The following is a 26,906-nucleotide window of genomic DNA, read 5'->3' as shown; positions in this document are numbered from 1 at the left end:
TATATATATATATATATATATATATATATATATATATATATATATAAATATATATATATATATATATATATATATATATATATATATATATATATATACATATATATATGTGTGTGTGTGTGTGTGTGTGCGTGTGTGTGTGTTTTCCAATTCCTGTAGTCTTTCAATTCTATCAAATATACATTAGAACACCGCTGTAAAATTCTTTTTAAAATTTCTTTGGTTACTTCTCACAGCTGACCTTCAGCAGTTCCTAGAAGTCTCTATTGTTAACAGGTTTAGTGAATCTGAAAAGCCTCCACTGGACTTTCTCCAACACATTCAAGCCCAGTGTGTTTTGCCCCTCATAAGCTAATTTGTTCATAAGTATGCTTATAGTCATCTTTTTTTTTTTTTTTTTTTTGCACAGCATATATTTAGTTATTATCCCAACATAGATAGCTTTGTTTTTTTGTAGTTGACAGGGTTACAGATAATGGTAGAGATGGTAATTTGGGCACATTGTTAGAATATAAAGATATACTATTGCAGTTTAAGCTCAATGCAAATTCCAAACCAGGGCTTAATGAAATGATTCACATTTTACCCATTATGGTCCAATGTTGTTTAGTGTGGATTAACTTTATATGTAAAAGACATTTTGAAATTTTATATGTTTTTAAAATTTAATATATATAAAGCACTTGTCTATTCAGAATCTTCAGAAATCTTTATCTGTTTAAAAGACTTTCAGAATCTGTAGTGCTTGCTGTCTTAGGCTATTGTATAAACTGAAACATTTACTCTGTGTAATTATCTCTTGGCTAGTGGGGGCTGGTTCTTTTGTGTTCTTGTAAAAAAAAAAAAAAAAAAGTTGTTGTTCTGGTCTTTGTCTTTGCACACAGTGCAGGTTGGAGAAGTTGTTTGACCGCAACTGAGCTACAAAATATAAGTATCTTTTGATTATTTTTACAGATTACTGTTTTTATAATTTAATATATATAAAGCACTTTGTCTATTCAGAATCTTCAGAAATCTTTATCTGTTTAAAAAACTTTCAGAATCTGTAGTGCTTGCTGTCTTAGGCTATTGTATAAACTGAAACATTTACTCTGTGTAATTATCTCTTGGCTAGTGGGGGCTGGTTCTTTTGTGTTCTTGTAAAAAAAAAAAAAAAAAAGTTGTTGTTCTGGTCTTTGTCTTTGCACACAGTGCAGGTTGGAGAAGTTGTTTGACCGCAACTGAGCTACAAAATATAAGTATCTTTTGACTATTTTTACAGATTACTGTTTTTATAATTTAATATATATAAAGCACTTTGTCTATTCAGAATCTTCAGAAATCTTTATCTGTTTAAAAAACTTTCAGAATCTGTAGTGCTTGCTGTCTTAGGCTATTGTATAAACAGAAACATTTACTCTGTGTAATTATCTCTTGGCTAGTGGGGGCTGGTTCTTTTGTGTTCTTGTAAAAAAAAAAAAAAAAAGTTGTTGTTCTGGTCTTTGTCTTTGCACACAGTGCAGGTTGGAGAAGTTGTTTGACTGCAACTGAGCTACAAAATATAAGTATCTTTTGACTATTTTTACAGATTTCTGTTTTTAAAATTTAATATATATAAAGCACTTTGTCTATTCAGAATCTTCAGAAATCTTTATCTGTTTAAAAAACTTTCAGAATCTGTAGTGCTTGCTGTCTTAGGCTATTGTATAAACTGAAACATTTACTCTGTGTAATTATCTCTTGGCTAGTGGGGGCTGGTTCTTTTGTGTTCTTGTAAAAAAAAAAAAAAAAGTTGTTGTTCTGGTCTTTGTCTTTGCACACAGTGCAGGTTGGAGAAGTTGTTTGACCGCAACTGAGCTACAAAATATAAGTATCTTTTGATTATTTTTACAGATTACTGTTTTATAATTTAATATATATAAAGCACTTTGTCTATTCAGAATCTTCAGAAATCTTTATCTGTTTAAAAAACTTTCAGAATCTGTAGTGCTTGCTGTCTTAGGCTATTGTATAAACTGAAACATTTACTCTGTGTAATTATCTCTTGGCTAGTGGGGGCTGGTTCTTTTGTGTTCTTGTAAAAAAAAAAAAAAAAAGTTGTTGTTCTGGTCTTTGTCTTTGCACACAGTGCAGGTTGGAGAAGTTGTTTGACCGCAACTGAGCTACAAAATATAAGTATCTTTTGATTATTTTTACAGATTACTGTTTTTATAATTTAATATATATAAAGCACTTTGTCTATTCAGAATCTTCAGAAATCTTTATCTGTTTAAAAAACTTTCAGAATCTGTAGTGCTTGCTGTCTTAGGCTATTGTATAAACTGAAACATTTACTCTGTGTAATTATCTCTTGGCTAGTGGGGGCTGGTTCTTTTGTGTTCTTGTAAAAAAAAAAAAAAAAAAGTTGTTGTTCTGGTCTTTGTCTTTGCACACAGTGCAGGTTGGAGAAGTTGTTTGACCGCAACTGAGCTACAAAATATAAGTATCTTTTGACTATTTTTACAGATTACTGTTTTTATAATTTAATATATATAAAGCACTTTGTCTATTCAGAATCTTCAGAAATCTTTATCTGTTTAAAAAACTTTCAGAATCTGTAGTGCTTGCTGTCTTAGGCTATTGTATAAACTGAAACATTTACTCTGTGTAATTATCTCTTGGCTAGTGGGGGCTGGTTCTTTTGTGTTCTTGTAAAAAAAAAAAAAAAGTTGTTGTTCTGGTCTTTGTCTTTGCACACAGTGCAGGTTGGAGAAGTTGTTTGACCGCAACTGAGCTACAAAATATAAGTATCTTTTGACTATTTTTACAGATTACTGTTTTATAATTTAATATATATAAAGCACTTTGTCTATTCAGAATCTTCAGAAATCTTTATCTGTTTAAAAAACTTTCAGAATCTGTAGTGCTTGCTGTCTTAGGCTATTGTATAAACTGAAACATTTACTCTGTGTAATTATCTCTTGGCTAGTGGGGGCTGGTTCTTTTGTGTTCTTGTAAAAAAAAAAAAAAGTTGTTGTTCTGGTCTTTGTCTTTGCACACAGTGCAGGTTGGAGAAGTTGTTTGACCGCAACTGAGCTACAAAATATAAGTATCTTTTGACTATTTTTACAGATTACTGTTTTAAAATTTAATATATATAAAGCACTTTGTCTATTCAGAATCTTCAGAAATCTTTATCTGTTTAAAAAACTTTCAGAATCTGTAGTGCTTGCTGTCTTAGGCTATTGTATAAACTGAAACATTTACTCTGTGTAATTATCTCTTGGCTAGTGGGGCTGGTTCTTTTGTGTTCTTGTAAAAAAAAAAAAAGTTGTTGTTCTGGTCTTTGTCTTTGCACACAGTGCAGGTTGGAGAAGTTGTTTGACCGCAACTGAGCTACAAAATATAAGTATCTTTTGACTATTTTTACAGATTACTGTTTTTAAAATTTAATATATATAAAGCACTTTGTCTATTCAGAATCTTCAGAAATCTTTATCTGTTTAAAAAACTTTCAGAATCTGTAGTGCTTGCTGTCTTAGGCTATTGTATAAACTGAAACATTTACTCTGTGTAATTATCTCTTGGCTAGTGGGGGCTGGTTCTTTTGTGTTCTTGTAAAAAAAAAAAAAAAAGTTGTTGTTCTGGTCTTTGTCTTTGCACACAGTGCAGGTTGGAGAAGTTGTTTGACCGCAACTGAGCTACAAAATATAAGTATCTTTTGACTATTTTTACAGATTACTGTTTTTATAATTTAATATATATAAAGCACTTTGTCTATTCAGAATCTTCAGAAATCTTTATCTGTTTAAAAAACTTTCAGAATCTGTAGTGCTTGCTGTCTTAGGCTATTGTATAAACTGAAACATTTACTCTGTGTAATTATCTCTTGGCTAGTGGGGGCTGGTTCTTTTGTGTTCTTGTAAAAAAAAAAAAAAGTTGTTGTTCTGGTCTTTGTCTTTGCACACAGTGCAGGTTGGAGAAGTTGTTTGACCGCAACTGAGCTACAAAATATAAGTATCTTTTGATTATTTTTACAGATTACTGTTTTTATAATTTAATATATATAAAGCACTTTGTCTATTCAGAATCTTCAGAAATCTTTATCTGTTTAAAAACTTTCAGAATCTGTAGTGCTTGCTGTCTTAGGCTATTGTATAAACTGAAACATTTACTCTGTGTAATTATCTCTTGGCTAGTGGGGGCTGGTTCTTTTGTGTTCTTGTAAAAAAAAAAAAAAAGTTGTTGTTCTGGTCTTTGTCTTTGCACACAGTGCAGGTTGGAGAAGTTGTTTGACCGCAACTGAGCTACAAAATATAAGTATCTTTTGACTATTTTTACAGATTACTGTTTTTATAATTTAATATATATAAAGCACTTTGTCTATTCAGAATCTTCAGAAATCTTTATCTGTTTAAAAAACTTTCAGAATCTGTAGTGCTTGCTGTCTTAGGCTATTGTATAAACTGAAACATTTACTCTGTGTAATTATCTCTTGGCTAGTGGGGCTGGTTCTTTTGTGTTCTTGTAAAAAAAAAAAAAAGTTGTTGTTCTGGTCTTTGTCTTTGCACACAGTGCAGGTTGGAGAAGTTGTTTGACCGCAACTGAGCTACAAAATATAAGTATCTTTTGACTATTTTTACAGATTACTGTTTATAAAATTTAATATATATAAAGCACTTTGTCTATTCAGAATCTTCAGAAATCTTTATCTGTTTAAAAAACTTTCAGAATCTGTAGTGCTTGCTGTCTTAGGCTATTGTATAAACTGAAACATTTACTCTGTGTAATTATCTCTTGGCTAGTGGGGGCTGGTTCTTTTGTGTTCTTGTAAAAAAAAAAAAAAGTTGTTGTTCTGGTCTTTGTCTTTGCACACAGTGCAGGTTGGAGAAGTTGTTTGACCGCAACTGAGCTACAAAATATAAGTATCTTTTGACTATTTTTACAGATTACTGTTTTAAAATTTAATATATATAAAGCACTTTGTCTATTCAGAATCTTCAGAAATCTTTATCTGTTTAAAAACTTTCAGAATCTGTAGTGCTTGCTGTCTTAGGCTATTGTATAAACTGAAACATTTACTCTGTGTAATTATCTCTTGGCTAGTGGAGGCTGGTTCTTTTGTGTTCTTGTAAAAAAAAAAAAAAGTTGTTGTTCTGGTCTTTGTCTTTGCACACAGTGCAGGTTGGAGAAGTTGTTTGACCGCAACTGAGCTACAAAATATAAGTATCTTTTGACTATTTTTACAGATTACTGTTTTTATAATTTAATATATATAAAGCACTTTGTCTATTCAGAATCTTCAGAAATCTTTATCTGTTTAAAAAACTTTCAGAATCTGTAGTGCTTGCTGTCTTAGGCTATTGTATAAACTGAAACATTTACTCTGTGTAATTATCTCTTGGCTAGTGGGGGCTGGTTCTTTTGTGTTCTTGTAAAAAAAAAAAAGTTGTTGTTCTGGTCTTTGTCTTTGCACACAGTGCAGGTTGGAGAAGTTGTTTGACCGCAACTGAGCTACAAAATATAAGTATCTTTTGACTATTTTTACAGATTACTGTTTTTATAATTTAATATATATAAAGCACTTTGTCTATTCAGAATCTTCAGAAATCTTTATCTGTTTAAAAAACTTTCAGAATCTGTAGTGCTTGCTGTCTTAGGCTATTGTATAAACTGAAACATTTACTCTGTGTAATTATCTCTTGGCTAGTGGGAGCTGGTTCTTTTGTGTTCTTGTAAAAAAAAAAAAAAAGTTGTTGTTCTGGTCTTTGTCTTTGCACACAGTGCAGGTTGGAGAAGTTGTTTGACCGCAACTGAGCTACAAAATATAAGTATCTTTTGACTATTTTAACAGATTACTGTTTTTATAATTTAATATATATAAAGCACTTTGTCTATTCAGAATCTTCAGAAATCTTTATCTGTTTAAAAACTTTCAGAATCTGTAGTGCTTGCTGTCTTAGGCTATTGTATAAACTGAAACATTTACTCTGTGTAATTATCTCTTGGCTAGTGGGGGCTGGTTCTTTTGTGTTCTTGTAAAAAAAAAAAAAGTTGTTGTTCTGGTCTTTGTCTTTGCACACAGTGCAGGTTGGAGAAGTTGTTTGACCGCAACTGAGCTACAAAATATAAGTATCTTTTGACTATTTTTACAGATTACTGTTTTTATAATTTAATATATATAAAGCACTTTGTCTATTCAGAATCTTCAGAAATCTTTATCTGTTTAAAAAACTTTCAGAATCTGTAGTGCTTGCTGTCTTAGGCTATTGTATAAACTGAAACATTTACTCTGTGTAATTATCTCTTGGCTAGTGGGGGCTGGTTCTTTTGTGTTCTTGTAAAAAAAAAAAAAGTTGTTGTTCTGGTCTTTGTCTTTGCACACAGTGCAGGTTGGAGAAGTTGTTTGACCGCAACTGAGCTACAAAATATAAGTATCTTTTGACTATTTTTACAGATTACTGTTTTATAATTTAATATATATAAAGCACTTTGTCTATTCAGAATCTTCAGAAATCTTTATCTGTTTAAAAACTTTCAGAATCTGTAGTGCTTGCTGTCTTAGGCTATTGTATAAACTGAAACATTTACTCTGTGTAATTATCTCTTGGCTAGTGGGGGCTGGTTCTTTTGTGTTCTTGTAAAAAAAAAAAAAAAAAGTTGTTGTTCTGGTCTTTGTCTTTGCACACAGTGCAGGTTGGAGAAGTTGTTTGACCGCAACTGAGCTACAAAATATAAGTATCTTTTGACTATTTTTACAGATTACTGTTTTTAAAATTTAATATATATAAAGCACTTTGTCTATTCAGAATCTTCAGAAATCTTTATCTGTTTAAAAAACTTTCAGAATCTGTAGTGCTTGCTGTCTTAGGCTATTGTATAAACTGAAACATTTACTCTGTGTAATTATCTCTTGGCTAGTGGGGGCTGGTTCTTTTGTGTTCTTGTAAAAAAAAAAAAAAAAAAGTTGTTGTTCTGGTCTTTGTCTTTGCACACAGTGCAGGTTGGAGAAGTTGTTTGACCGCAACTGAGCTACAAAATATAAGTATCTTTTGACTATTTTTACAGATTACTGTTTTATAATTTAATATATATAAAGCACTTTGTCTATTCAGAATCTTCAGAAATCTTTATCTGTTTAAAAACTTTCAGAATCTGTAGTGCTTGCTGTCTTAGGCTATTGTATAAACTGAAACATTTACTCTGTGTAATTATCTCTTGGCTAGTGGGGCTGGTTCTTTTGTGTTCTTGTAAAAAAAAAAAAAAGTTGTTGTTCTGGTCTTTGTCTTTGCACACAGTGCAGGTTGGAGAAGTTGTTTGACCGCAACTGAGCTACAAAATATAAGTATCTTTTGACTATTTTTACAGATTACTGTTTTATAATTTAATATATATAAAGCACTTTGTCTATTCAGAATCTTCAGAAATCTTTATCTGTTTAAAAAACTTTCAGAATCTGTAGTGCTTGCTGTCTTAGGCTATTGTATAAACTGAAACATTTACTCTGTGTAATTATCTCTTGGCTAGTGGGGGCTGGTTCTTTTGTGTTCTTGTAAAAAAAAAAAAAAAGTTGTTGTTCTGGTCTTTGTCTTTGCACACAGTGCAGGTTGGAGAAGTTGTTTGACCGCAACTGAGCTACAAAATATAAGTATCTTTTGACTATTTTTACAGATTACTGTTTTATAATTTAATATATATAAAGCACTTTGTCTATTCAGAATCTTCAGAAATCTTTATCTGTTTAAAAAACTTTCAGAATCTGTAGTGCTTGCTGTCTTAGGCTATTGTATAAACTGAAACATTTACTCTGTGTAATTATCTCTTGGCTAGTGGGGGCTGGTTCTTTTGTGTTCTTGTAAAAAAAAAAAAAGTTGTTGTTCTGGTCTTTGTCTTTGCACACAGTGCAGGTTGGAGAAGTTGTTTGACCGCAACTGAGCTACAAAATATAAGTATCTTTTGACTATTTTTACAGATTACTGTTTTTATAATTTAATATATATAAAGCACTTTGTCTATTCAGAATCTTCAGAAATCTTTATCTGTTTAAAAAACTTTCAGAATCTGTAGTGCTTGCTGTCTTAGGCTATTGTATAAACTGAAACATTTACTCTGTGTAATTATCTCTTGGCTAGTGGGGGGCTGGTTCTTTTGTGTTCTTGTAAAAAAAAAAAAAAAGTTGTTGTTCTGGTCTTTGTCTTTGCACACAGTGCAGGTTGGAGAAGTTGTTTGACCGCAACTGAGCTACAAAATATAAGTATCTTTTGACTATTTTTACAGATTACTGTTTTTAAAATTTAATATATATAAAGCACTTTGTCTATTCAGAATCTTCAGAAATCTTTATCTGTTTAAAAAACTTTCAGAATCTGTAGTGCTTGCTGTCTTAGGCTATTGTATAAACTGAAACATTTACTCTGTGTAATTATCTCTTGGCTAGTGGGGCTGGTTCTTTTGTGTTCTTGTAAAAAAAAAAAAAAAGTTGTTGTTCTGGTCTTTGTCTTTGCACACAGTGCAGGTTGGAGAAGTTGTTTGACCGCAACTGAGCTACAAAATATAAGTATCTTTTGACTATTTTTACAGATTACTGTTTTATAATTTAATATATATAAAGCACTTTGTCTATTCAGAATCTTCAGAAATCTTTATCTGTTTAAAAAACTTTCAGAATCTGTAGTGCTTGCTGTCTTAGGCTATTGTATAAACTGAAACATTTACTCTGTGTAATTATCTCTTGGCTAGTGGGGGCTGGTTCTTTTGTGTTCTTGTAAAAAAAAAAAAGTTGTTGTTCTGGTCTTTGTCTTTGCACACAGTGCAGGTTGGAGAAGTTGTTTGACCGCAACTGAGCTACAAAATATAAGTATCTTTTGACTATTTTTACAGATTACTGTTTTTAAAATTTAATATATATAAAGCACTTTGTCTATTCAGAATCTTCAGAAATCTTTATCTGTTTAAAAAACTTTCAGAATCTGTAGTGCTTGCTGTCTTAGGCTATTGTATAAACTGAAACATTTACTCTGTGTAATTATCTCTTGGCTAGTGGGGGCTGGTTCTTTTGTGTTCTTGTAAAAAAAAAAAAAAAAAGTTGTTGTTCTGGTCTTTGTCTTTGCACACAGTGCAGGTTGGAGAAGTTGTTTGACCGCAACTGAGCTACAAAATATAAGTATCTTTTGATTATTTTTACAGATTACTGTTTTATAATTTAATATATATAAAGCACTTTGTCTATTCAGAATCTTCAGAAATCTTTATCTGTTTAAAAAACTTTCAGAATCTGTAGTGCTTGCTGTCTTAGGCTATTGTATAAACTGAAACATTTACTCTGTGTAATTATCTCTTGGCTAGTGGGGGCTGGTTCTTTTGTGTTCTTGTAAAAAAAAAAAAAAGTTGTTGTTCTGGTCTTTGTCTTTGCACACAGTGCAGGTTGGAGAAGTTGTTTGACCGCAACTGAGCTACAAAATATAAGTATCTTTTGACTATTTTTACAGATTACTGTTTTTAAAATTTAATATATATAAAGCACTTTGTCTATTCAGAATCTTCAGAAATCTTTATCTGTTTAAAAAACTTTCAGAATCTGTAGTGCTTGCTGTCTTAGGCTATTGTATAAACTGAAACATTTACTCTGTGTAATTATCTCTTGGCTAGTGGGGGCTGGTTCTTTTGTGTTCTTGTAAAAAAAAAAAAAAGTTGTTGTTCTGGTCTTTGTCTTTGCACACAGTGCAGGTTGGAGAAGTTGTTTGACCGCAACTGAGCTACAAAATATAAGTATCTTTTGACTATTTTTACAGATTACTGTTTTTAAAATTTAATATATATAAAGCACTTTGTCTATTCAGAATCTTCAGAAATCTTTATCTGTTTAAAAAACTTTCAGAATCTGTAGTGCTTGCTGTCTTAGGCTATTGTATAAACTGAAACATTTACTCTGTGTAATTATCTCTTGGCTAGTGGGGGCTGGTTCTTTTGTGTTCTTGTAAAAAAAAAAAAAAAAAGTTGTTGTTCTGGTCTTTGTCTTTGCACACAGTGCAGGTTGGAGAAGTTGTTTGACCGCAACTGAGCTACAAAATATAAGTATCTTTTGACTATTTTACAGATTACTGTTTTATAATTTAATATATATAAAGCACTTTGTCTATTCAGAATCTTCAGAAATCTTTATCTGTTTAAAAAACTTTCAGAATCTGTAGTGCTTGCTGTCTTAGGCTATTGTATAAACTGAAACATTTACTCTGTGTAATTATCTCTTGGCTAGTTGGGGGCTGGTTCTTTTGTGTTCTTGTAAAAAAAAAAAAAAAGTTGTTGTTCTGGTCTTTGTCTTTGCACACAGTGCAGGTTGGAGAAGTTGTTTGACCGCAACTGAGCTACAAAATATAAGTATCTTTTGACTAGTTTTACAGATTACTGTTTATATAATTTAATATATATAAAGCACTTTGTCTATTCAGAATCTTCAGAAATCTTTATCTGTTTAAAAAACTTTCAGAATCTGTAGTGCTTGCTGTCTTAGGCTATTGTATAAACTGAAACATTTACTCTGTGTAATTATCTCTTGGCTAGTGGGGGCTGGTTCTTTTGTGTTCTTGTAAAAAAAAAAAAAAAAGTTGTTGTTCTGGTCTTTGTCTTTGCACACAGTGCAGGTTGGAGAAGTTGTTTGACCGCAACTGAGCTACAAAATATAAGTATCTTTTGACTATTTTTACAGATTACTGTTTTTATAATTTAATATATATAAAGCACTTTGTCTATTCAGAATCTTCAGAAATCTTTATCTGTTTAAAAAACTTTCAGAATCTGTAGTGCTTGCTGTCTTAGGCTATTGTATAAACTGAAACATTTACTCTGTGTAATTATCTCTTGGCTAGTGGGGGCTGGTTCTTTTGTGTTCTTGTAAAAAAAAAAAAAAGTTGTTGTTCTGGTCTTTGTCTTTGCACACAGTGCAGGTTGGAGAAGTTGTTTGACCGCAACTGAGCTACAAAATATAAGTATCTTTTGATTATTTTTACAGATTACTGTTTTTATAATTTAATATATATAAAGCACTTTGTCTATTCAGAATCTTCAGAAATCTTTATCTGTTTAAAAAACTTTCAGAATCTGTAGTGCTTGCTGTCTTTGTCCCACCCTCCCTCCCTGTTGGTGTCTTGCTCTTATACTTGGTGGCTTTGCAGTTGCCCGCCCCTACTGTGACACACCTCCCAGTCTAGTGTCATTAGCTCATTCTTCTTAATACAGAGAGAACATTTGATAAGGCCTTCTGTTCCTCTTTTTTCCCTTTTCAAAAAGTAAAACAAAACTTTTTTTTTTCTTTTTCGCCTGAACCTTCTTGTGTTCTGACTGTCCTTCTCAAACATATTGGAAATATACAGTATATTTAAGAGCATTTGTTATAACTGTATCTGCTATAACTGATTTAAGTATTTTTTTCTGGCTTTTTGAATATTTACTGCTTAGCAACTGCATCTTAGCCTGTTTATACAGCTCTGCATTTTATTTAAACTGTTTTTGTGTTGATTAACTGTTTTGCACTCTTAAAAAGTTATTTGTTGCTTAATTTTACCTGTAGGCTAACACACTCAAGTGGGCTAGCCACTTAAAAGCATTTATAGCATTTACTGTCTGTTTTTTTTCCTTGTCACTGTAAAAAAAAAAAAAAAAAAAATCTCTTGTTTTCCCACCTTACTGAACTAGAGTAGTCCAGTTTTCAGAGTTGCTGATCCCTGGGCTTTGTTTTTAGTTCCTGTTACTGATCCATTGCCTTATTAGGAAGGAGGGAAGTTTCTTTGCTTACCAGTGAGAGTGGGAAGCACTGAGCAGCCTTTTTGTCCGAATTGGTGAAGTTTCAGCCAGAAACTAGTAGTCTATTGGTCGTTTTGGGCCAATTCCTAGCTCCTTTCAGCCCCCTGCTATAAAACACGCTAAACACGCGTTTTCCAGCTTGTACCAACTCTGCACAGATCCTCGTGGTGGCCTGCAGAGTGATCCAAGCAGCAGAGAGCTAAAAGAGTGACTTTCTACCAGATATAAGTATTTTTTGTGGCTTTCCCACTGTTATTAAGCTAGCGACTGCATTTCGCCAGTTTTACTGCTACTTTAAGTGATTTCTGCATTTTACACTGTTTATTGCACTTTAAGTTACTAATGGTTGCAAATTGTTTCTGTAGGCTACACACTAATGTGCGCTAGCCGATTTACAGCATTTATAGCATTTACTGTCTGTTTTTTTCCTTATCTCTGTAATAAAACAAAAAAAATCTCTTGTTTTCCCACTTTACTGAATTAGAGTAGTCCAGTTTCAGAGTTGCTGATCCCTGGGCTTTGTTTTTAGTTCCTGTTACTGATCCATTGCCTTATTAGGAAGGAGGGAAGTTTCTTTGCTTACCAGTGGGAGTGGGAAGCACTGAGCGCCTTTTGTCCGATTTGGTGAAGTTTCAGCCAGAAACTAGTAGTCCATTGGTCGTTTTGGGCCAATTCCTAGCTCCCTTCAGCCCCCTGCTATAAAACACGCTAAACTGTACTGCTGATCTAACCAGCATATCCTATAACTGAAAAGTTCATCTCTACTTGATTCCCAAGTAGACTTTTCTCTATCTGTAAAGCCTAGCACTTACTCCTACAGTACTTGCACCTTGATAAAGCACTCTTATTATAGATAGTACCCCACCAGCCTAAAACCCACTTCCCGGAGTCGTTTGAAAGTTCTTTATCTACTACTTCTAGTATGTCGAGGGATCAGTTGCTAGTGTCCTCTCCAGCTCAACTGGTGAACCTGGGAATATTGAGGCAATGTTACAATTGCCTCATGTACACAGACAATCCTCTCCTTCTCCCACAAAACACAAATACATGCGAGAGATGCAACTATACGGCCAAACTGGAGGCTGAGCTCTCTCAACATAGGACTGGCAAGACCAGACAGGAGGAGAAGGTAACCACACACAATACATACCCAGTCACACATGATACCATCACAACTTCAAATCATACACATACTCACACAAAGACATACTGGAGGCTCTGATCAAAATTTACCAAAACAGCAGAGGCCACCAAAGCAGACACCCAAACAACTACCACCTCACGACCCAACACATGCAACACATAGACCACACAGTCAGAGTGTCAAACAGTCACAGCCCTTAAGGCCAAACAAAATGCCAGATACACTTGTCATTGGTGATTCCATAGTCAGACACACTGGCGTCCGCTCACCAGACTGAGTAAGGAGAAGGTCACAGTAAGCTGCCTGTCGGGCGCTAGAATCCGCCACATAACGCAAGCACTCAGGTCTCTCAACAGCAGGTACAAGTACGACTCAGTCATTGTCCACGCTGGTGTCAACGACCTGAGACGTACCTCCTTGGACTACATGAAAGGGACATCGAGGAGCTCTCTGATTATGTAGCCCAGGCAGGTATGACCCTGACCTTGAGCAGTATCCTACCTTCACCTAGAATGATGCCACAATACAGTGATAAGATGATCAGCTTTAATAATTGGCTTAAATTCTGGTGTCATTCAAAGGGGATCCAATGTCTGTCTGCCTGGGATGACATGCTGGACAAGCCACGCTGCTTCGCAAGGGACGGTTGCACCTGTCACCCCTGGGCTTCCGGATATTGGCAAAGGCTCTTGCCACCCCCATAGTGCCTTTTTTATGCAAGGCTCAAATTCTAAACCTACCACCCTAGAACACCAAAAAGGAAAAAAACTAAGGGTAATGCTGCTCAATGCCAGAAGTCTCAATCTCAAGATGCACGCACTCGAGGCCCTTCTCAATATGGAGAACATCGATGTCTGTGCTGTGACAGAAACCTGGTTCAAGGCTCCTGAGAGCACCCCAGCACTAACAGGTTTCACCTCATATCATGCGTTCCGGCCCCAAAATCCGGACAACACCAAGAAAGGAGGGGGGTTGTCCATATTCATAAAGGACACCCACACCTCAAGGTTGGTGATAACGCACGATGCATCGGAGACCATCCAGGTGCAATTAACCATAGGCAAGACTGCTCTGCAATTTGTAGCATGTTACAGGCCACCCTCTCAAACTCAGGAACCTCACATGGCCTTCCTGAAAACATTGGAGGGGATAAATGTATCTCCAAACACCATCATACTAGGTGACTTCAACTACCCTAATATAGACTGGGAACACTACTCAAGCCCGAACACTCTAACCCAAAGATTCCTGGAGTTCATAAACTCAAATGCCATGGAACAACTAGTCACCATCCCCACAAGAGGTGAAAACATACTTGATCTCATCATCACGAACATGGGATCAAAATGTTCAACACCAGAAGTATACCCCTCACTGGTGAGATCCGATCATAAACTAATCTCGCTGGAGGTCCTCATCCCGCCCCCACCTGAAACAAAAAAGACCACAGTGAAAAACTTCTCAAAAGCCGATTTCACACTTCTAAAAACTAGTGTGGTCTCCTTTAAGGCCCCTGAGCCAGTGGTAAACATTACTCAAACCGTTGAATCACTTACAAATGCCTTCTACCAGCACCTACAGGACTGCATGGATCAGGCAATCCCAAACAAAACTAAGACTCTCTGTACCAAAGGCAAGCATCCAGTCTGGTGGACCCCAGCCATAAACAAGCTCTACAATAAAAGGAGGAAGCTACTACAAGATAGAGCAAAATCCTTGAAAGGTAAGACACCTTTGATCATTATAAGTAAAAAAACTAAGAGCTCTCATAAAATCATCCAAGGCAAATTTTGAGAGAAAAATTGCCAAGGACTCTAAAGACAATCATAAGGCCTTCTTTAGCTATGTTAGAAACCTAGGAGGAAACTCCCAGATATGCTCAGAATTAGTTCAAAATGATGTGAAAATTACTGAACCTACACACATTGCTAACATACTGGCTGACAGGTTCAGTGCAAACTTCTCCCCCCCCCCAAAAGGAGAGATATCTATTCCAGAGGATTGTAGCCCCCCAAACATCTCCAACGCCCAGGTGAGAACTGCCCTCACTAAGGCAAAAAACACAGCATCCATGGGACCGGATGGTGTCCCCGGCTGTGTGCTTCATGAACTCAACGAGGAATTAAACCCACAGTTAGGACAGCTGTTTAATCTTAGCCTCACCTCAGGATACATTCCAAGGAGTGGCGACGGCGACTGTGGTCCCACTTCATAAGGGCGGTGCCTCCACAGACCCTGGAAATTACCGCCCCATTAGCTTGACAAGCCTTATCTGCAAAGCCATGGAGAGGATCATAATGGAACTCATAAATAAAGACATAGGGAACTTGTAGACTTTGGATCCAACCCAGTTTGGCTTTGTCAAAGGCAGATCCTGCCTCTTAAACTTGGTTGACTTTTTCGAGACAGTCACCAAGGCCATTGATGAGGGAAAGGCAGTCCATACAGCCTACCTCGACCTGGCAAAGGCCTTGACACAATACCCCACTCAGGTATCATCGAAAAACTCATCAGCTTGAATGTAAACCCATACATCACAAGATGGGTTGCAAACTGGCTAGCGACAGAACCCACAGGGTCAGAGTTGCTGGAGCCATGTCAGACTCAAAGCCTGTCACAAGTGGTGTCCCACAGGGCTCAGTCCTGGGTCCACTCTTGTTTGGCATCTACTTTTCTGAAGTACAAGCAAACACAGGAGGGTTATGGCTGACAAAGTTTGCAGATGACTGCAAACTGGGCCATAGTCGAAAACACATCTGACACAGATATCCTCCAGAAGGGCCTCACAGAAATGGATAACTGGTGCCAGAGCCATGGCCTGAAGTTAAATGCCAAAAAATGCATAGTCATACCCTTCGGGAAAAACAAGGTTACCCCTAGCTACCATATAGGTGGCAATCCACTGAGCACAGAAAAAGTCATCAGGGATCTGGGGACCCAAGTTGACAGTAGCCTTCGTTTGACACTCATGTTGCTAAAGTAGTTAGGAAAACCTTCTATATCGCCCACCTGATCATGAAGGGATTCACATCTAGATCAAGGGAGGTCATCGTCCCCTGTACTCATCACTCATTAGACCTATGATTGAGTACTATGCCCGTTCGAATGTATCTGACCAGACACCTGATGCAGCTTGAAAGGCCCCAAAAGTTCCTCACCAAAAGGATAAAGGGTCTCAAAAATATGTCTTATGCTGCCCGACTGAAAGAACTCCAGCTCTATTCAGTCTCATACCGCTTGCTCAGAGGTGACCTGTGCCTGACATATAAGGCCATGTCAAACCCAGATTTGATGAATATGCTTCACCTCAAAAATCTAGATCCCTCAGAACCACAAGGGCGGGAGACTTAAACCTTGACACGGTTATAAATAGAACGTGCTGGAGGTACAGATTCATCACCCAGAGACTCCCTATGCTGTGGAACAAAATCCCGGTACATGTGAGGCAGAGCACCTCGCTGGCCTTGTTCAAGAGGAATCTTGACCAATGGATGGGAGATCACAGATATACCCCAGGGATTACTTCAGTGTCACTGCTTGACAGAGGCACAGAAAAATGATAGGCATAGTTTTTATTCAAACTAAAGGGGTGGCGAAAGCCACATAACTATGGGCTAGGCTTATAAATGCCCTTGGGCAGATAGCCTAGTATGAACCTATGAACCTATGAACCTATGAACCTATGAATTATTTATATACTATATAAATGTATTTATATATTGGTAAACTGTTTTTAAAATAATATACATGCTTTTTTGTTTTTATTTTTCATTGGTGATTGCTGGTGATGTCATTGCTGGGCAGGACATTTAACAGTTTTTTGAACTTTCATTGTATTGAACTCTGAAGAAGCCTAGATTTGTCTTGGTGAAAGGGGACAATGAACACTGGGTTAGAAATAATGATGTTGTTTCTATTTTTTGTTTGTTTTTGTTTTAACTGCATACATTATACTTTCTGACACTCTTATTTTTTATCTTAAACAGAGCTGCAAACATACTGTAAATTATTCAGGTCTAAGTACTACTTTTCTTAAAAGTGCTAGTATAGCATACTGAAGAAGAGGAAACATGAATAATTATGGGGTGTGTAGTCATTGTATTAATGAAATAGTTATAGCTATAAATAAGGTACTCAAAAACAGGAGTGCTTTTATCTGTGGTACCTGGTGTAGTTGTTCTGATATCATAAAATAATTGTATACGGTTAATGGCAGAAAAGTATCTCTTACATAGCAGTATTTCTGTGATAATATTCACATTATTTATGTCCTGAGATGTTCTGTAGCCTGACAAGTAAACACTGAAAAACAGACTACAGGAATATATATGCAATTTTAAATATAATAAAAGCTAGGTGTTGTTAATGTTCACTTCAATTTGTATCAGAATTGTAATAGTGACTTAGTGGATGCCATTGTTTTATAACAAATATCGCATAATGACAAAAGAATATACTATTAAAGGGTATGTGTTATATAATTTTACAGCTCTGTATTGTTAATAATTAATGTTCATGACCTTTATTGGTTTACTGTTTTATTGGTTAATTAATTTGGTTTCTTGATTGATGTTTTTATTATTTTGGTGATATTTAAATATGCTGCTTTAGTTTTACTATTTTACTCCTGAAAAGCATTAACAAGGCACTAGAGTTATACGTTTTTTAAAACAGGGTTAAACTTGAGTTTTGTTTTATTCATTTATGATTTTACATAGTATTGTTTTATATACTCTTTTGAATGCACACCCAGGATAACTTTTACTCCTCCCACTTCTGAAGGCTCCTGGTCAGGGTTATGTAAGCAGTATAGAGCCCCAAGTTATCTCTATGAGACATGCCATCCAACTGATCCAGCCAGGTCCTTTGCCCCATTTCTGAACCCAAATAACTGGCAAGACAGAGCACAAGAGAGACAGACAGAGAGAGAGAGAGAGAAAGAGAGAGAGAGACATACTCCCACTCCCTCTGCACCATTTAAAACAAAAAGGACCCAGCAGTGTTGATTCTGACATTCTTTGTATATAGCTAAAAGACATTAAGCCAAAGATCTTCTTATTGAATTCTGTCTGTGAATTAACCCATCTGTTTGAAGCAGAATTTAAAATATTGTTTTTTTTTTCAGAGCTTGTATAGCCCTATTTATCAGGCCATTAGAAGAATACATTTACATGAACTTTACAAATCTGTCACCAGTCAATCAAGATCTTTTATTTAAAAACAAGCAATAATTTCAGGACTAATAAAACTTTATTTGATTGCTTGAGAGGGAAACAGGTTCATAACTTGTGTATCTCTGCACAATGGATGAGCATCTACCAAAACTAAAATATTTTTTTAGGGAAGAAGCCAGCATAGGTCACAAGCAATCTTGTTATTTCTTCTTAGGCTGTAAATGTACATTTGGCAGAGAACTACTTTTTTGAATGGTATTTAATACACAATGGATGCCCTGTTTCATATCTTGATTTTTTTCCAGACCATCACACTAAAGATCTAGCTAAGCATTGCTTTCTGAAAATAATTTTGAAACAAGATTTTAATATTATAAAATACTTTCCTAGACAAACTTTAACTATAGACTTCTCATCTGACACTTAGACTAATTTTGAAGAATTGTATGACATAAACCTCATCTTGGTTATTAAAGTCAACCTTGTAGGACATATTCATTAATTTGTGACAAATTTATATCTTTGCTATTACAGGTCTCACAGTGGTGCATAGTACATGCCATTTGTCATTGATACCTGATCATATTTGTGCTGATATACATTTTTCTAGTATGGGTCATGTACTCCATGAATTAGCTAAATATCATTTAGATATGAACCTACTAAAACAGATAGACATATCCAAAGAAATCAGAGTAAACCATGTGCCATGTGGAAAAACAGGTATTTTAGTGGTAAAGACAGAAATGCATTTTCTCTTAACAGTTTCTGCAGGTAATTTACTTGCAGATGCTATTAAGTGAAAATCTGATCATGTATTTAAAAACAAAATATCTATTTTTTCGCATAGTGCATGGCTTTCGTTGATCTCTTTAGGTGTATTTGTAGTTATCACCATACGGTGTCCATTGCAGCATGGATTTTTTTTTAAGATAAACATGTCTCAACATAAGACTCTTACTCTTGCTTTGTTTAAGTTATTCCTCAGGCTGTCTATCTTACTTATATTTGTTTGTTTTATTTTGCTTAGTACTTGTGTTAGATTCCCAGTTATTTTTGCCCATTTTTTGAGATAATCAAATCAATGAATTATTGTGCAGTTTCACATATAAAGATACATATGAGCACCACAGTTTGTGTCCTACTGCAAACATTGCTGACAAAAATTGGATAGTTGTTACTGCAAACCAGTAGAATGTTTTCTGTAAGTAAATGTCTATAAGCTTGTTATTACTTGTTGCTCCCCAAGAACTTCGGTTGGGGCTAAAATGAATCAGTAAGACCAGTAATTAACAACAAATAATAACGTACGAAGAAACACCAGTACAATAGAGCTGATTTTATTATTTTTTCTTTATAACAAAACTTTTTTGAATTTGAGACAAAGTATGACAAAAAAAGAGCTGTTTTGCTCCCTGTGATTTTTCAAACAGTGTTTGGGATTCATCATCAAACATTGTGTAAGAGAACACTAATTAGTAGCTATATGATGAGTGTGAGAATTCAAAGAGAAAACATAGAACTTTGTCCTTGTAGCCATAATCCATGTGAAGCACAGTCCTGAATATTAGGGATACGAACCCATGCAGTCCTCATCTATGAATCCCAACTAGTGCTTTTATTCAAACAGTGTTTTCATTTTTAATTATTAATTTCTTGTAAATGACTCAGACCAGGATATTTCTAACTTTGTCTCTAGTTGATGTTTCAGTTGTGTTTGTGTGTAGTCCCCAGACAATAAATATACGTGTGTATATATATATATCTATCTATATATATATATATATATATATATATATATATATATATATATATAGATAAATAGATAAATACCACAATTACTCTGTAATTCAAGGAAAGGTTCAGTTGTACAATAAAATATACTGCAGCCTTTGAGTAACTATGCAGCATTAGCGGATTAAGGACAGACCCTCCACATTATACAGTGCATGGGGCAGAACCACTGGCAGTGTAAGTAATTTACTAAAGTATTTTATTATTGAGTTTATTGATTAACATACTTTAATCAAATTCTTGTGACATACTGTACGAATACTAGAGATGATACATCATCTTCAAATTTATCACCGTCCATGGGTACCTTTCATAAAGTAAAATACATACATAAGTTGAAGAAATGCCCTACAATTGTAAAATACAGACTTATCTTCTAAAATTGGTTTTATATACAGGTATAAAATGTGAGCTAACAGTCTTAACAAAGGCTGGAATGGGGTAACCTCAAAGTTAAATAAGAAAAGAAGAAAGCTTGTACTAGATATAATGATCGCATTTTGCATGAAACAAGCAGATCTCAGATGACTTTTGCTGCCATTTACACTAGTCATAATTGAAATATGTTTTCCTTAACATTCATAACTTCTGCATATCTTCATTTTATGATTGATATTTTCACAATATAAGAATCCTTACTACCTTCCCTCTCAGCTTATTATTCTCCCATACTAAAGTCAGCAATGCTTGTCATAAAAATAATTTCTGTTATGTTACTATACACTCATGTGAAATATATAGCGGATCTTAAGTTCATACTACACATCACTGCAAGATATTTCTGCAGACTGCATTTCCCATTAATTCCATTTGTAAAGAGGAAATGTCACACCTTAACCCTCTCCTCTTTTAGAACTAGTCAGCTGTGATTAAGGAAGGCGTACACCCCTCTTAGAAACTGGATTAAAAGAAAATGAATTTTGACAGTTTAACTGATGAGGAACACACACCAAATTATGAACACTTAATTCTAAAAGTCATGCAGTTGATATGGCTACCCTATTGGGCAATACAATGCACACTGCCTATCTTAACCAGGATATGGCATTTGATACTGTTCTCCATTCAGACATTGTTGACAAACTCACAAAAAAATTCCATGTCACCTACTCAATAGGCAGCTGGCTCATGACTAGGACATAGGAAGTCAGGATAGGGGACAAGAAGGTCAGTCACCAGTAGGTTTCCTCAGGGTTTGGTGTTGGGGCCAAACATTTTTAGCATTTATTTCTCAGACGTCCAAGCAAACATTAAAGCCATCTGGTTGACCAAGTTTGTGGTTGTCTGTAAACTTGATGAAATCACTGAACCCCCAAATATACAAATATCCTCCAAGACATTTTGTAGCAAATTAATAATTGGTGCAAGAGTCATGGTCTAAAACTAAATGGAAAACAATGCATAATAGTAACCTTTGGCAAGGCACCCATTCCTCAGAATTACACCACAGAAGATATACCCCTGAGAGTTGATCCATTGGTTGGGGACATAGGAACCCATGTGGACAGTGACTTGGCCTTTGACTGTCATGTGCATACCATTGTGAGAAAATCATTCTGTATTGCATAACTTGTAAGCAAAGGTATGGCTTCCAGGTCCAGAAATGTCATGTCCACCTTTACTCGTCCCTCATCAGATGAATCATTGAGTATAATACTCCTTTTGATATGTACCTTACCAAACATTTGCAAGGACTGGAATGCCCGCAGAGGTTCCTCACAAAAATAATACAAAGCATAATGAAGCTGGCATATGGAGACCACCTCAAAGCCTTATTCCTATACACAAGCTCATTACAGATTTCTGAGAGGTAATGTGTGCCAGCCATATAAGGCAGCATCTGATCTGGTACTGATTGATTTGATTCACATATGCAAGTCTAACAGCATTAGAAACACCTGATAACAGGACCTTAAACTTGGTTGCAACATAAATATAACATGTTGGAGGGATCTATATGTGTTGCAGAGACTCCCCCTGCTATAGAACAGGCTTTCTATCCATGTGAAGCTATTTGCACTGACCCTATACAAATGCAACCTTGACCAGTGGATGGAGAACTGGAAATTTATTCTTGGATTGAAACCTAAGACCCTGTTGGACATATACAACTTGCAAGTGGTCTGCTACCTCACCATAACTACATGACTTTGGGTAACATAATCGTGTTATATACACATTCAAATATATTGCCAGCCCAAGCTACTTGCAGTTGGGTAATGGATCCCTTCATTTACAAATGGGAAAATAGGAAAATATGGCTAAGCTTAAAAGGGCTGCCTCAGGCTGTTAGCCTCGTAATCACCTACGAATTAATGAACCTATAGACCTGTCCTTCAAACAGTTCAGGAGGGAATAGATATATTTAAAGTATACTGAATATTTTATAGTTGTAACACTGGGTTTAGCCGCATCCATCTGTCTGAGCAGGAACTAGCATAAATAACAGTTTGGAGAGCTGTGGCAAGTTTAGGAATAGATTATCTACACTTTGTGCTTTTATTTTTTTATTTATTCTTCAACATTTGATAATTGAGTAAGCAGGAAGCAGGCTGATCACCAGGCACTTTCAGTCACAACAGCAACCCATAAAGTTAACAGGTTAGTATATCAAACATAGACAGGTAAATGCAGATTTGCAACAAATGCTTTAAGCAGACAAATATTCACAATGCAGGTAGAAAAAGATAACTTCAGATTAATAAAAATATTTTGAATGCATGAATGCACAAAATTTGAAAGGGGCATCTTCAGTTATAAGTGGATTCACAGTTAGTAATGGGAAATGCTTTGTGCTTTACAATTGCCAGTACAAAAATATTCAAGGGTGTCATACTTGTTAAAAAAGCAGAACAATATTTATAAAAGAACTTTTGATGTCAAAGCAGCAAGAACAATAAAATGCATATTGAGGAAGTTAAAAGTGATGAATATACTACACAGCATCTGTATTGTGGCAATGTGCAACTTCATTATTAGTAAGGTCAACTATTTAAGATTGTACTGCAAAATTATGGTTATCAGCAGCCCTTCGTATAATATATGAAAATGGTAGTATCAAGTAACTCAGAACAAGGCTAAACACGGTTAAATAATAAGAATTAGCTGCCCAAGCTTGACCACGTCTATTTATCTGATTATTTTCTGAATATTCGTACATGTTATGTATAGGGCAGAATGACATATTTTAATAATTACCTATCCCTTCTAACCTACTATAATGTCAAAACATATGTTTAAATGCATGTGTAACCAATGATTACCATATAAAATGTATTTACATAGTAGCAGTGGATCATTAAAACCTGATATTTTAATTGTTTAATTATAAAATAAGCATGAAGTGTATGTGATTTTATAGTGTGCAGTAAGAGATTTTCGAAGGATACATCAGAAAAGAAAGAATATTTATCACTTAGGTTCCCTGCTTTCATTTTCATATCAGACATGATTGTTTTATGGGAAGCATGTGACAAAGGATGGTGTACCTCGGTTCAGACTGAAAAATATAGCCTATTGGCAACCAGCAACATCAACACTCCAGTCAATTTTTGATGTCAAACATTATGAATATCTTGTTTTATTTGTTTTTCTAGGGAGAGCAGTGTAAACAACAGTCAAAAAGTAATTTACCAAACTGTGAAAGGTGCAGGTAAGACATATTTCCTATTTCATGCTTTAGCACCTGTTACAACCAGTGACCATTAAATGTTACTCTTTCATTACAGCACAGGCTGCAGTCAAGAAAGTGATGCAAATTGTTAAGCCTGTATTCAAAATATGCTCTTAAATAAGGTAAAGGACTCCTTAGTAGGTCCCCTTTAATCACGGTGGAAGACGGCTTTGTGTTACATGACTGGAAGAAAATATTTGTAGCCTCTATGTCTTTCCCTTCTAACTTTGAGAATTCCTCTAAATGAGACATATTCTAACAATATTAACAGTATCATAAATATAACCATATTCTAGATTCATTTCAGAAATAGTTATATCCAAACATTTTAAAAATGACATGTCTCACAGAATTCAATGTTCCAGCTAGTCAGGCCTCACATGATAGCATTGTTAACATTAACACTTAAGCAAAGTTGATGGACTTCAAACATTTATGTGGATCATTAACAACCTGATGTATGATGGGATTAATCCTTTTTAAATAAATACAAATAAATGAATCTCTAACTGTCTCATGAGCAGACAACCACGTATTCAAACAATGAGTACTTTTTCAAAATGGATGATACTAAACTTAGATACTGTATTTTTGGCCTCAATTATTTCATATTTTCCTAAGAAAAAGAAAAATAATGTCATATATGACTTTCCAAATAGGCAGATTGTTACAAAACTAGAAAACATTTTAGATATTTCAATGGCATTGCAACTGCTAGTCAGTACCTAAATGGTGATTGCCATTGGTCAATGAGCAATTACCTCATCTTCAGTTTTAATAATCATGGAGTCAATATTTGACAGTAATTCTGCCTAATTACAGTTCTCACTTGATAAACCTCATCTTCATTAGCAAAAAAAATAAAGGGTCTGATTGTGATTATTCTGAACAATCTATGTTTTTGATTTAATGCTACCATCATGAAAACAGAATACTTTGGCTTAATTTACAACACAAAATACAATAAGGAGTACATCTGTTCTAAGTGATTTTTCACATAATACTAATTAGACCAAGCACGCAATATAATGACAGTCTCTACCCATCCCTTCTAACCTACTATAATCATTCATTCATAAGTAAACATTGTTTTGCTGGTGCAATGGGAATTTACAAGGAAAATCCAGTCTACAGTTTGCAAGCATTATCAAATGAGGCTGCATCTTGTAATTATCCGTAGCTTTGATTACAAGTTTGTTAAATATAAGTTTTGCTAACCTTTGAAACTTTTTAGAGACCAACCCTGGGATTCAATAAATTCCATGCAGAAATAGTGCTATTCCTGCATGGAGTGAACTGTTCCCATTTACCCTTAGTTTTAACAGCAGTTTGCCTTGCATATTCATGAAGGTGTGCTACTGCTAAGGCTAAATGGACATGAACACTACTGAGTGCAGGAGGCATGTTTAAGTGGTGCACGCACATCTAACATTCCCCCTGCACTGAGAAAGTGCTGTACGGCACATTTTAAAAGGATTTTAGTATCCACGGACACTGAAATCAAATAAAATAGTAAAACCATGTCCATGGACACTGAAATAGATAGGGGATCAAGAAACTAATGCAGGGTGTGTGTGACAGATTCTGTCACACACCCCATGCATTTGCCAAAGTGCCGTATGGCACTTTGCAAGTGCTTACAGTGTCTGTGGACACTGAAAGCAGGAAATCTGGATAGGAAGCAATGCAGAGGGTATGTGACAGATACTGTCATACACCACTTGCATTGTCAAAGTGCTGAGTGGCACTTTGCATGTGCTTTCAGTGTCTGTGGGCACTGAAAGCAGATATTCCAATAGGAAGCAATGCCAGGAGTATGTGACAGGTACTGCCACACACACCTTCCATTGCGAAAGAGCCATATGACCATACCCCTCATCTGTGCAGGTTTCCGCAGAATGCCCAGATGCCTGCATCACATACCTCTCAGCCTCCTAGAGCAAGAAATCTGTACAAAGCCATAAATAATGGGGGGACAAAGGCCCAAAAATAGGGACACATTTTAAATATTGCTCTTAAAAACTTGGAAAGTTGATAGAATAACAGGTTTTGCATTAGCACAGATTATTCAGGTTGACAGAAAAACAAGCAAATCTGTTAGGGGAATAAATATGGAAAATACAAAAATATACAATAAGCTGGATTCATAGGTGTGCACAGCCTTAAACCAACACTTTGCTGAAGCACCTTTTGATCTATTTACAGCATGCAGTCTTCTTGGGTAAACCCCAGCCATCAATTAAAGAGACTCTGATTAACACCAAATAATGGTCAGCTGCCTAGTAGGATTTCCTTGACATTTACTCAGTTGCCTGCTACAGCAAAAGCCATGGTTCACAGAGAGCTTACAAAGCATCCAAGGGCATCTCATTGTTGAAATGTATCAGCCAGGAGAAGGGTACAAAAACACTTCCACAGCATTGCATATACCATGGAACACAGTGAAGACAGTCATCAAAAAGGGAACAAAATATGGGACAACAGTGATGTTGTAAAAGAACTGGATGTCCCCCCAAATCTGATGAAAAGACAAGGCAAAAACTGGTTTGGGAGGCTGCCAGGGGATCTACAACACTGCAGGAATCTCTTGCAAGTGCTGGTTATGTACTACATGTCACAAAACTCTCCCATAGTCTCCATACGTCAGGCCTATGGTATAGGGTTGGAAGATGGAAGCCTTTTCTCACACAGAACAACATCCAGACCTGGCTAAAATGTGAAAACAATACATCAAGTCCCTCAAAGGCATGTGGGAAAATGTGTTATGGTCTAATGAGACCAAGGTTGAACTTTTTAGCCACAATTCCAAAAGGCACTTTTGGTGCAAAAACAACACGTTGCATTACCAAAAGAACACCATCCCCATGGTGAAGCATGGTTGTGGCACTGTCCTGCTTTGGGGTTGCTGTTCATAAGCTGGAATGGGGCCTTTAGTCAAGGTGGAGGTAATTATGAACAGTTATACATACCACTCACTTTTGGCCCCAAACCATCAGGCATCTGCTAGAAAGCTGATGGTAAGAGGACTTTCACCTGTCAACACAACAATGACCCAAAGCATACATCCAAATCAACAAATGAATGGCTTCACCAGAAGACAATCAATGTTTTGGAATGGCCCAGCCAGAGCCCAGACCTAAGTCCAATAGAAAATCTGTGGGGTGACCTAAAGAGGGCTGTGCACAAGAGATTCCCTTGCAATCTGACAGAATTGGAGGGCTTTAGCAAGGAAGAGTGGACAAGTATTGCCAAGTCAAAATGTGCCATGCTGATAGACTCCTTCCCATGAAGACTGAATGCTGTAATTAAATCAAAAGGTGGTTTAACAAAGTATTATTTTAATGGTATGCACACTTTGGCAACC

General features: G+C 35.5%; 1 protein-coding gene across 1 annotated transcript in view; it reads left to right on the top strand.

Annotated features, from left to right (window-relative positions):
- The window catches only part of LOC122808970 (immunoglobulin kappa light chain-like), a 227,738-nt gene that overhangs the window by 173,682 nt on the left and 27,150 nt on the right, over positions 1–26,906 (top strand). Inside the window, exon 6 of the mRNA XM_044080135.1 lies at positions 23,466–23,521. Coding sequence (XP_043936070.1) covers positions 23,466–23,521 — 56 coding nt within the window. The remainder of the gene's footprint in view (positions 1–23,465; positions 23,522–26,906) is intronic.

This window comes from Protopterus annectens, chromosome 8.part0, assembly GCF_019279795.1.
Source record: "Protopterus annectens isolate FY-2018-M chromosome 8.part0, PAN1.0, whole genome shotgun sequence".
Lineage (NCBI taxonomy): Eukaryota > Metazoa > Chordata > Ceratodontiformes > Protopteridae > Protopterus > Protopterus annectens.
Note: the sequence above shows the minus strand (reverse complement) of the source record. Positions and strands in the feature narration are given on the sequence as shown.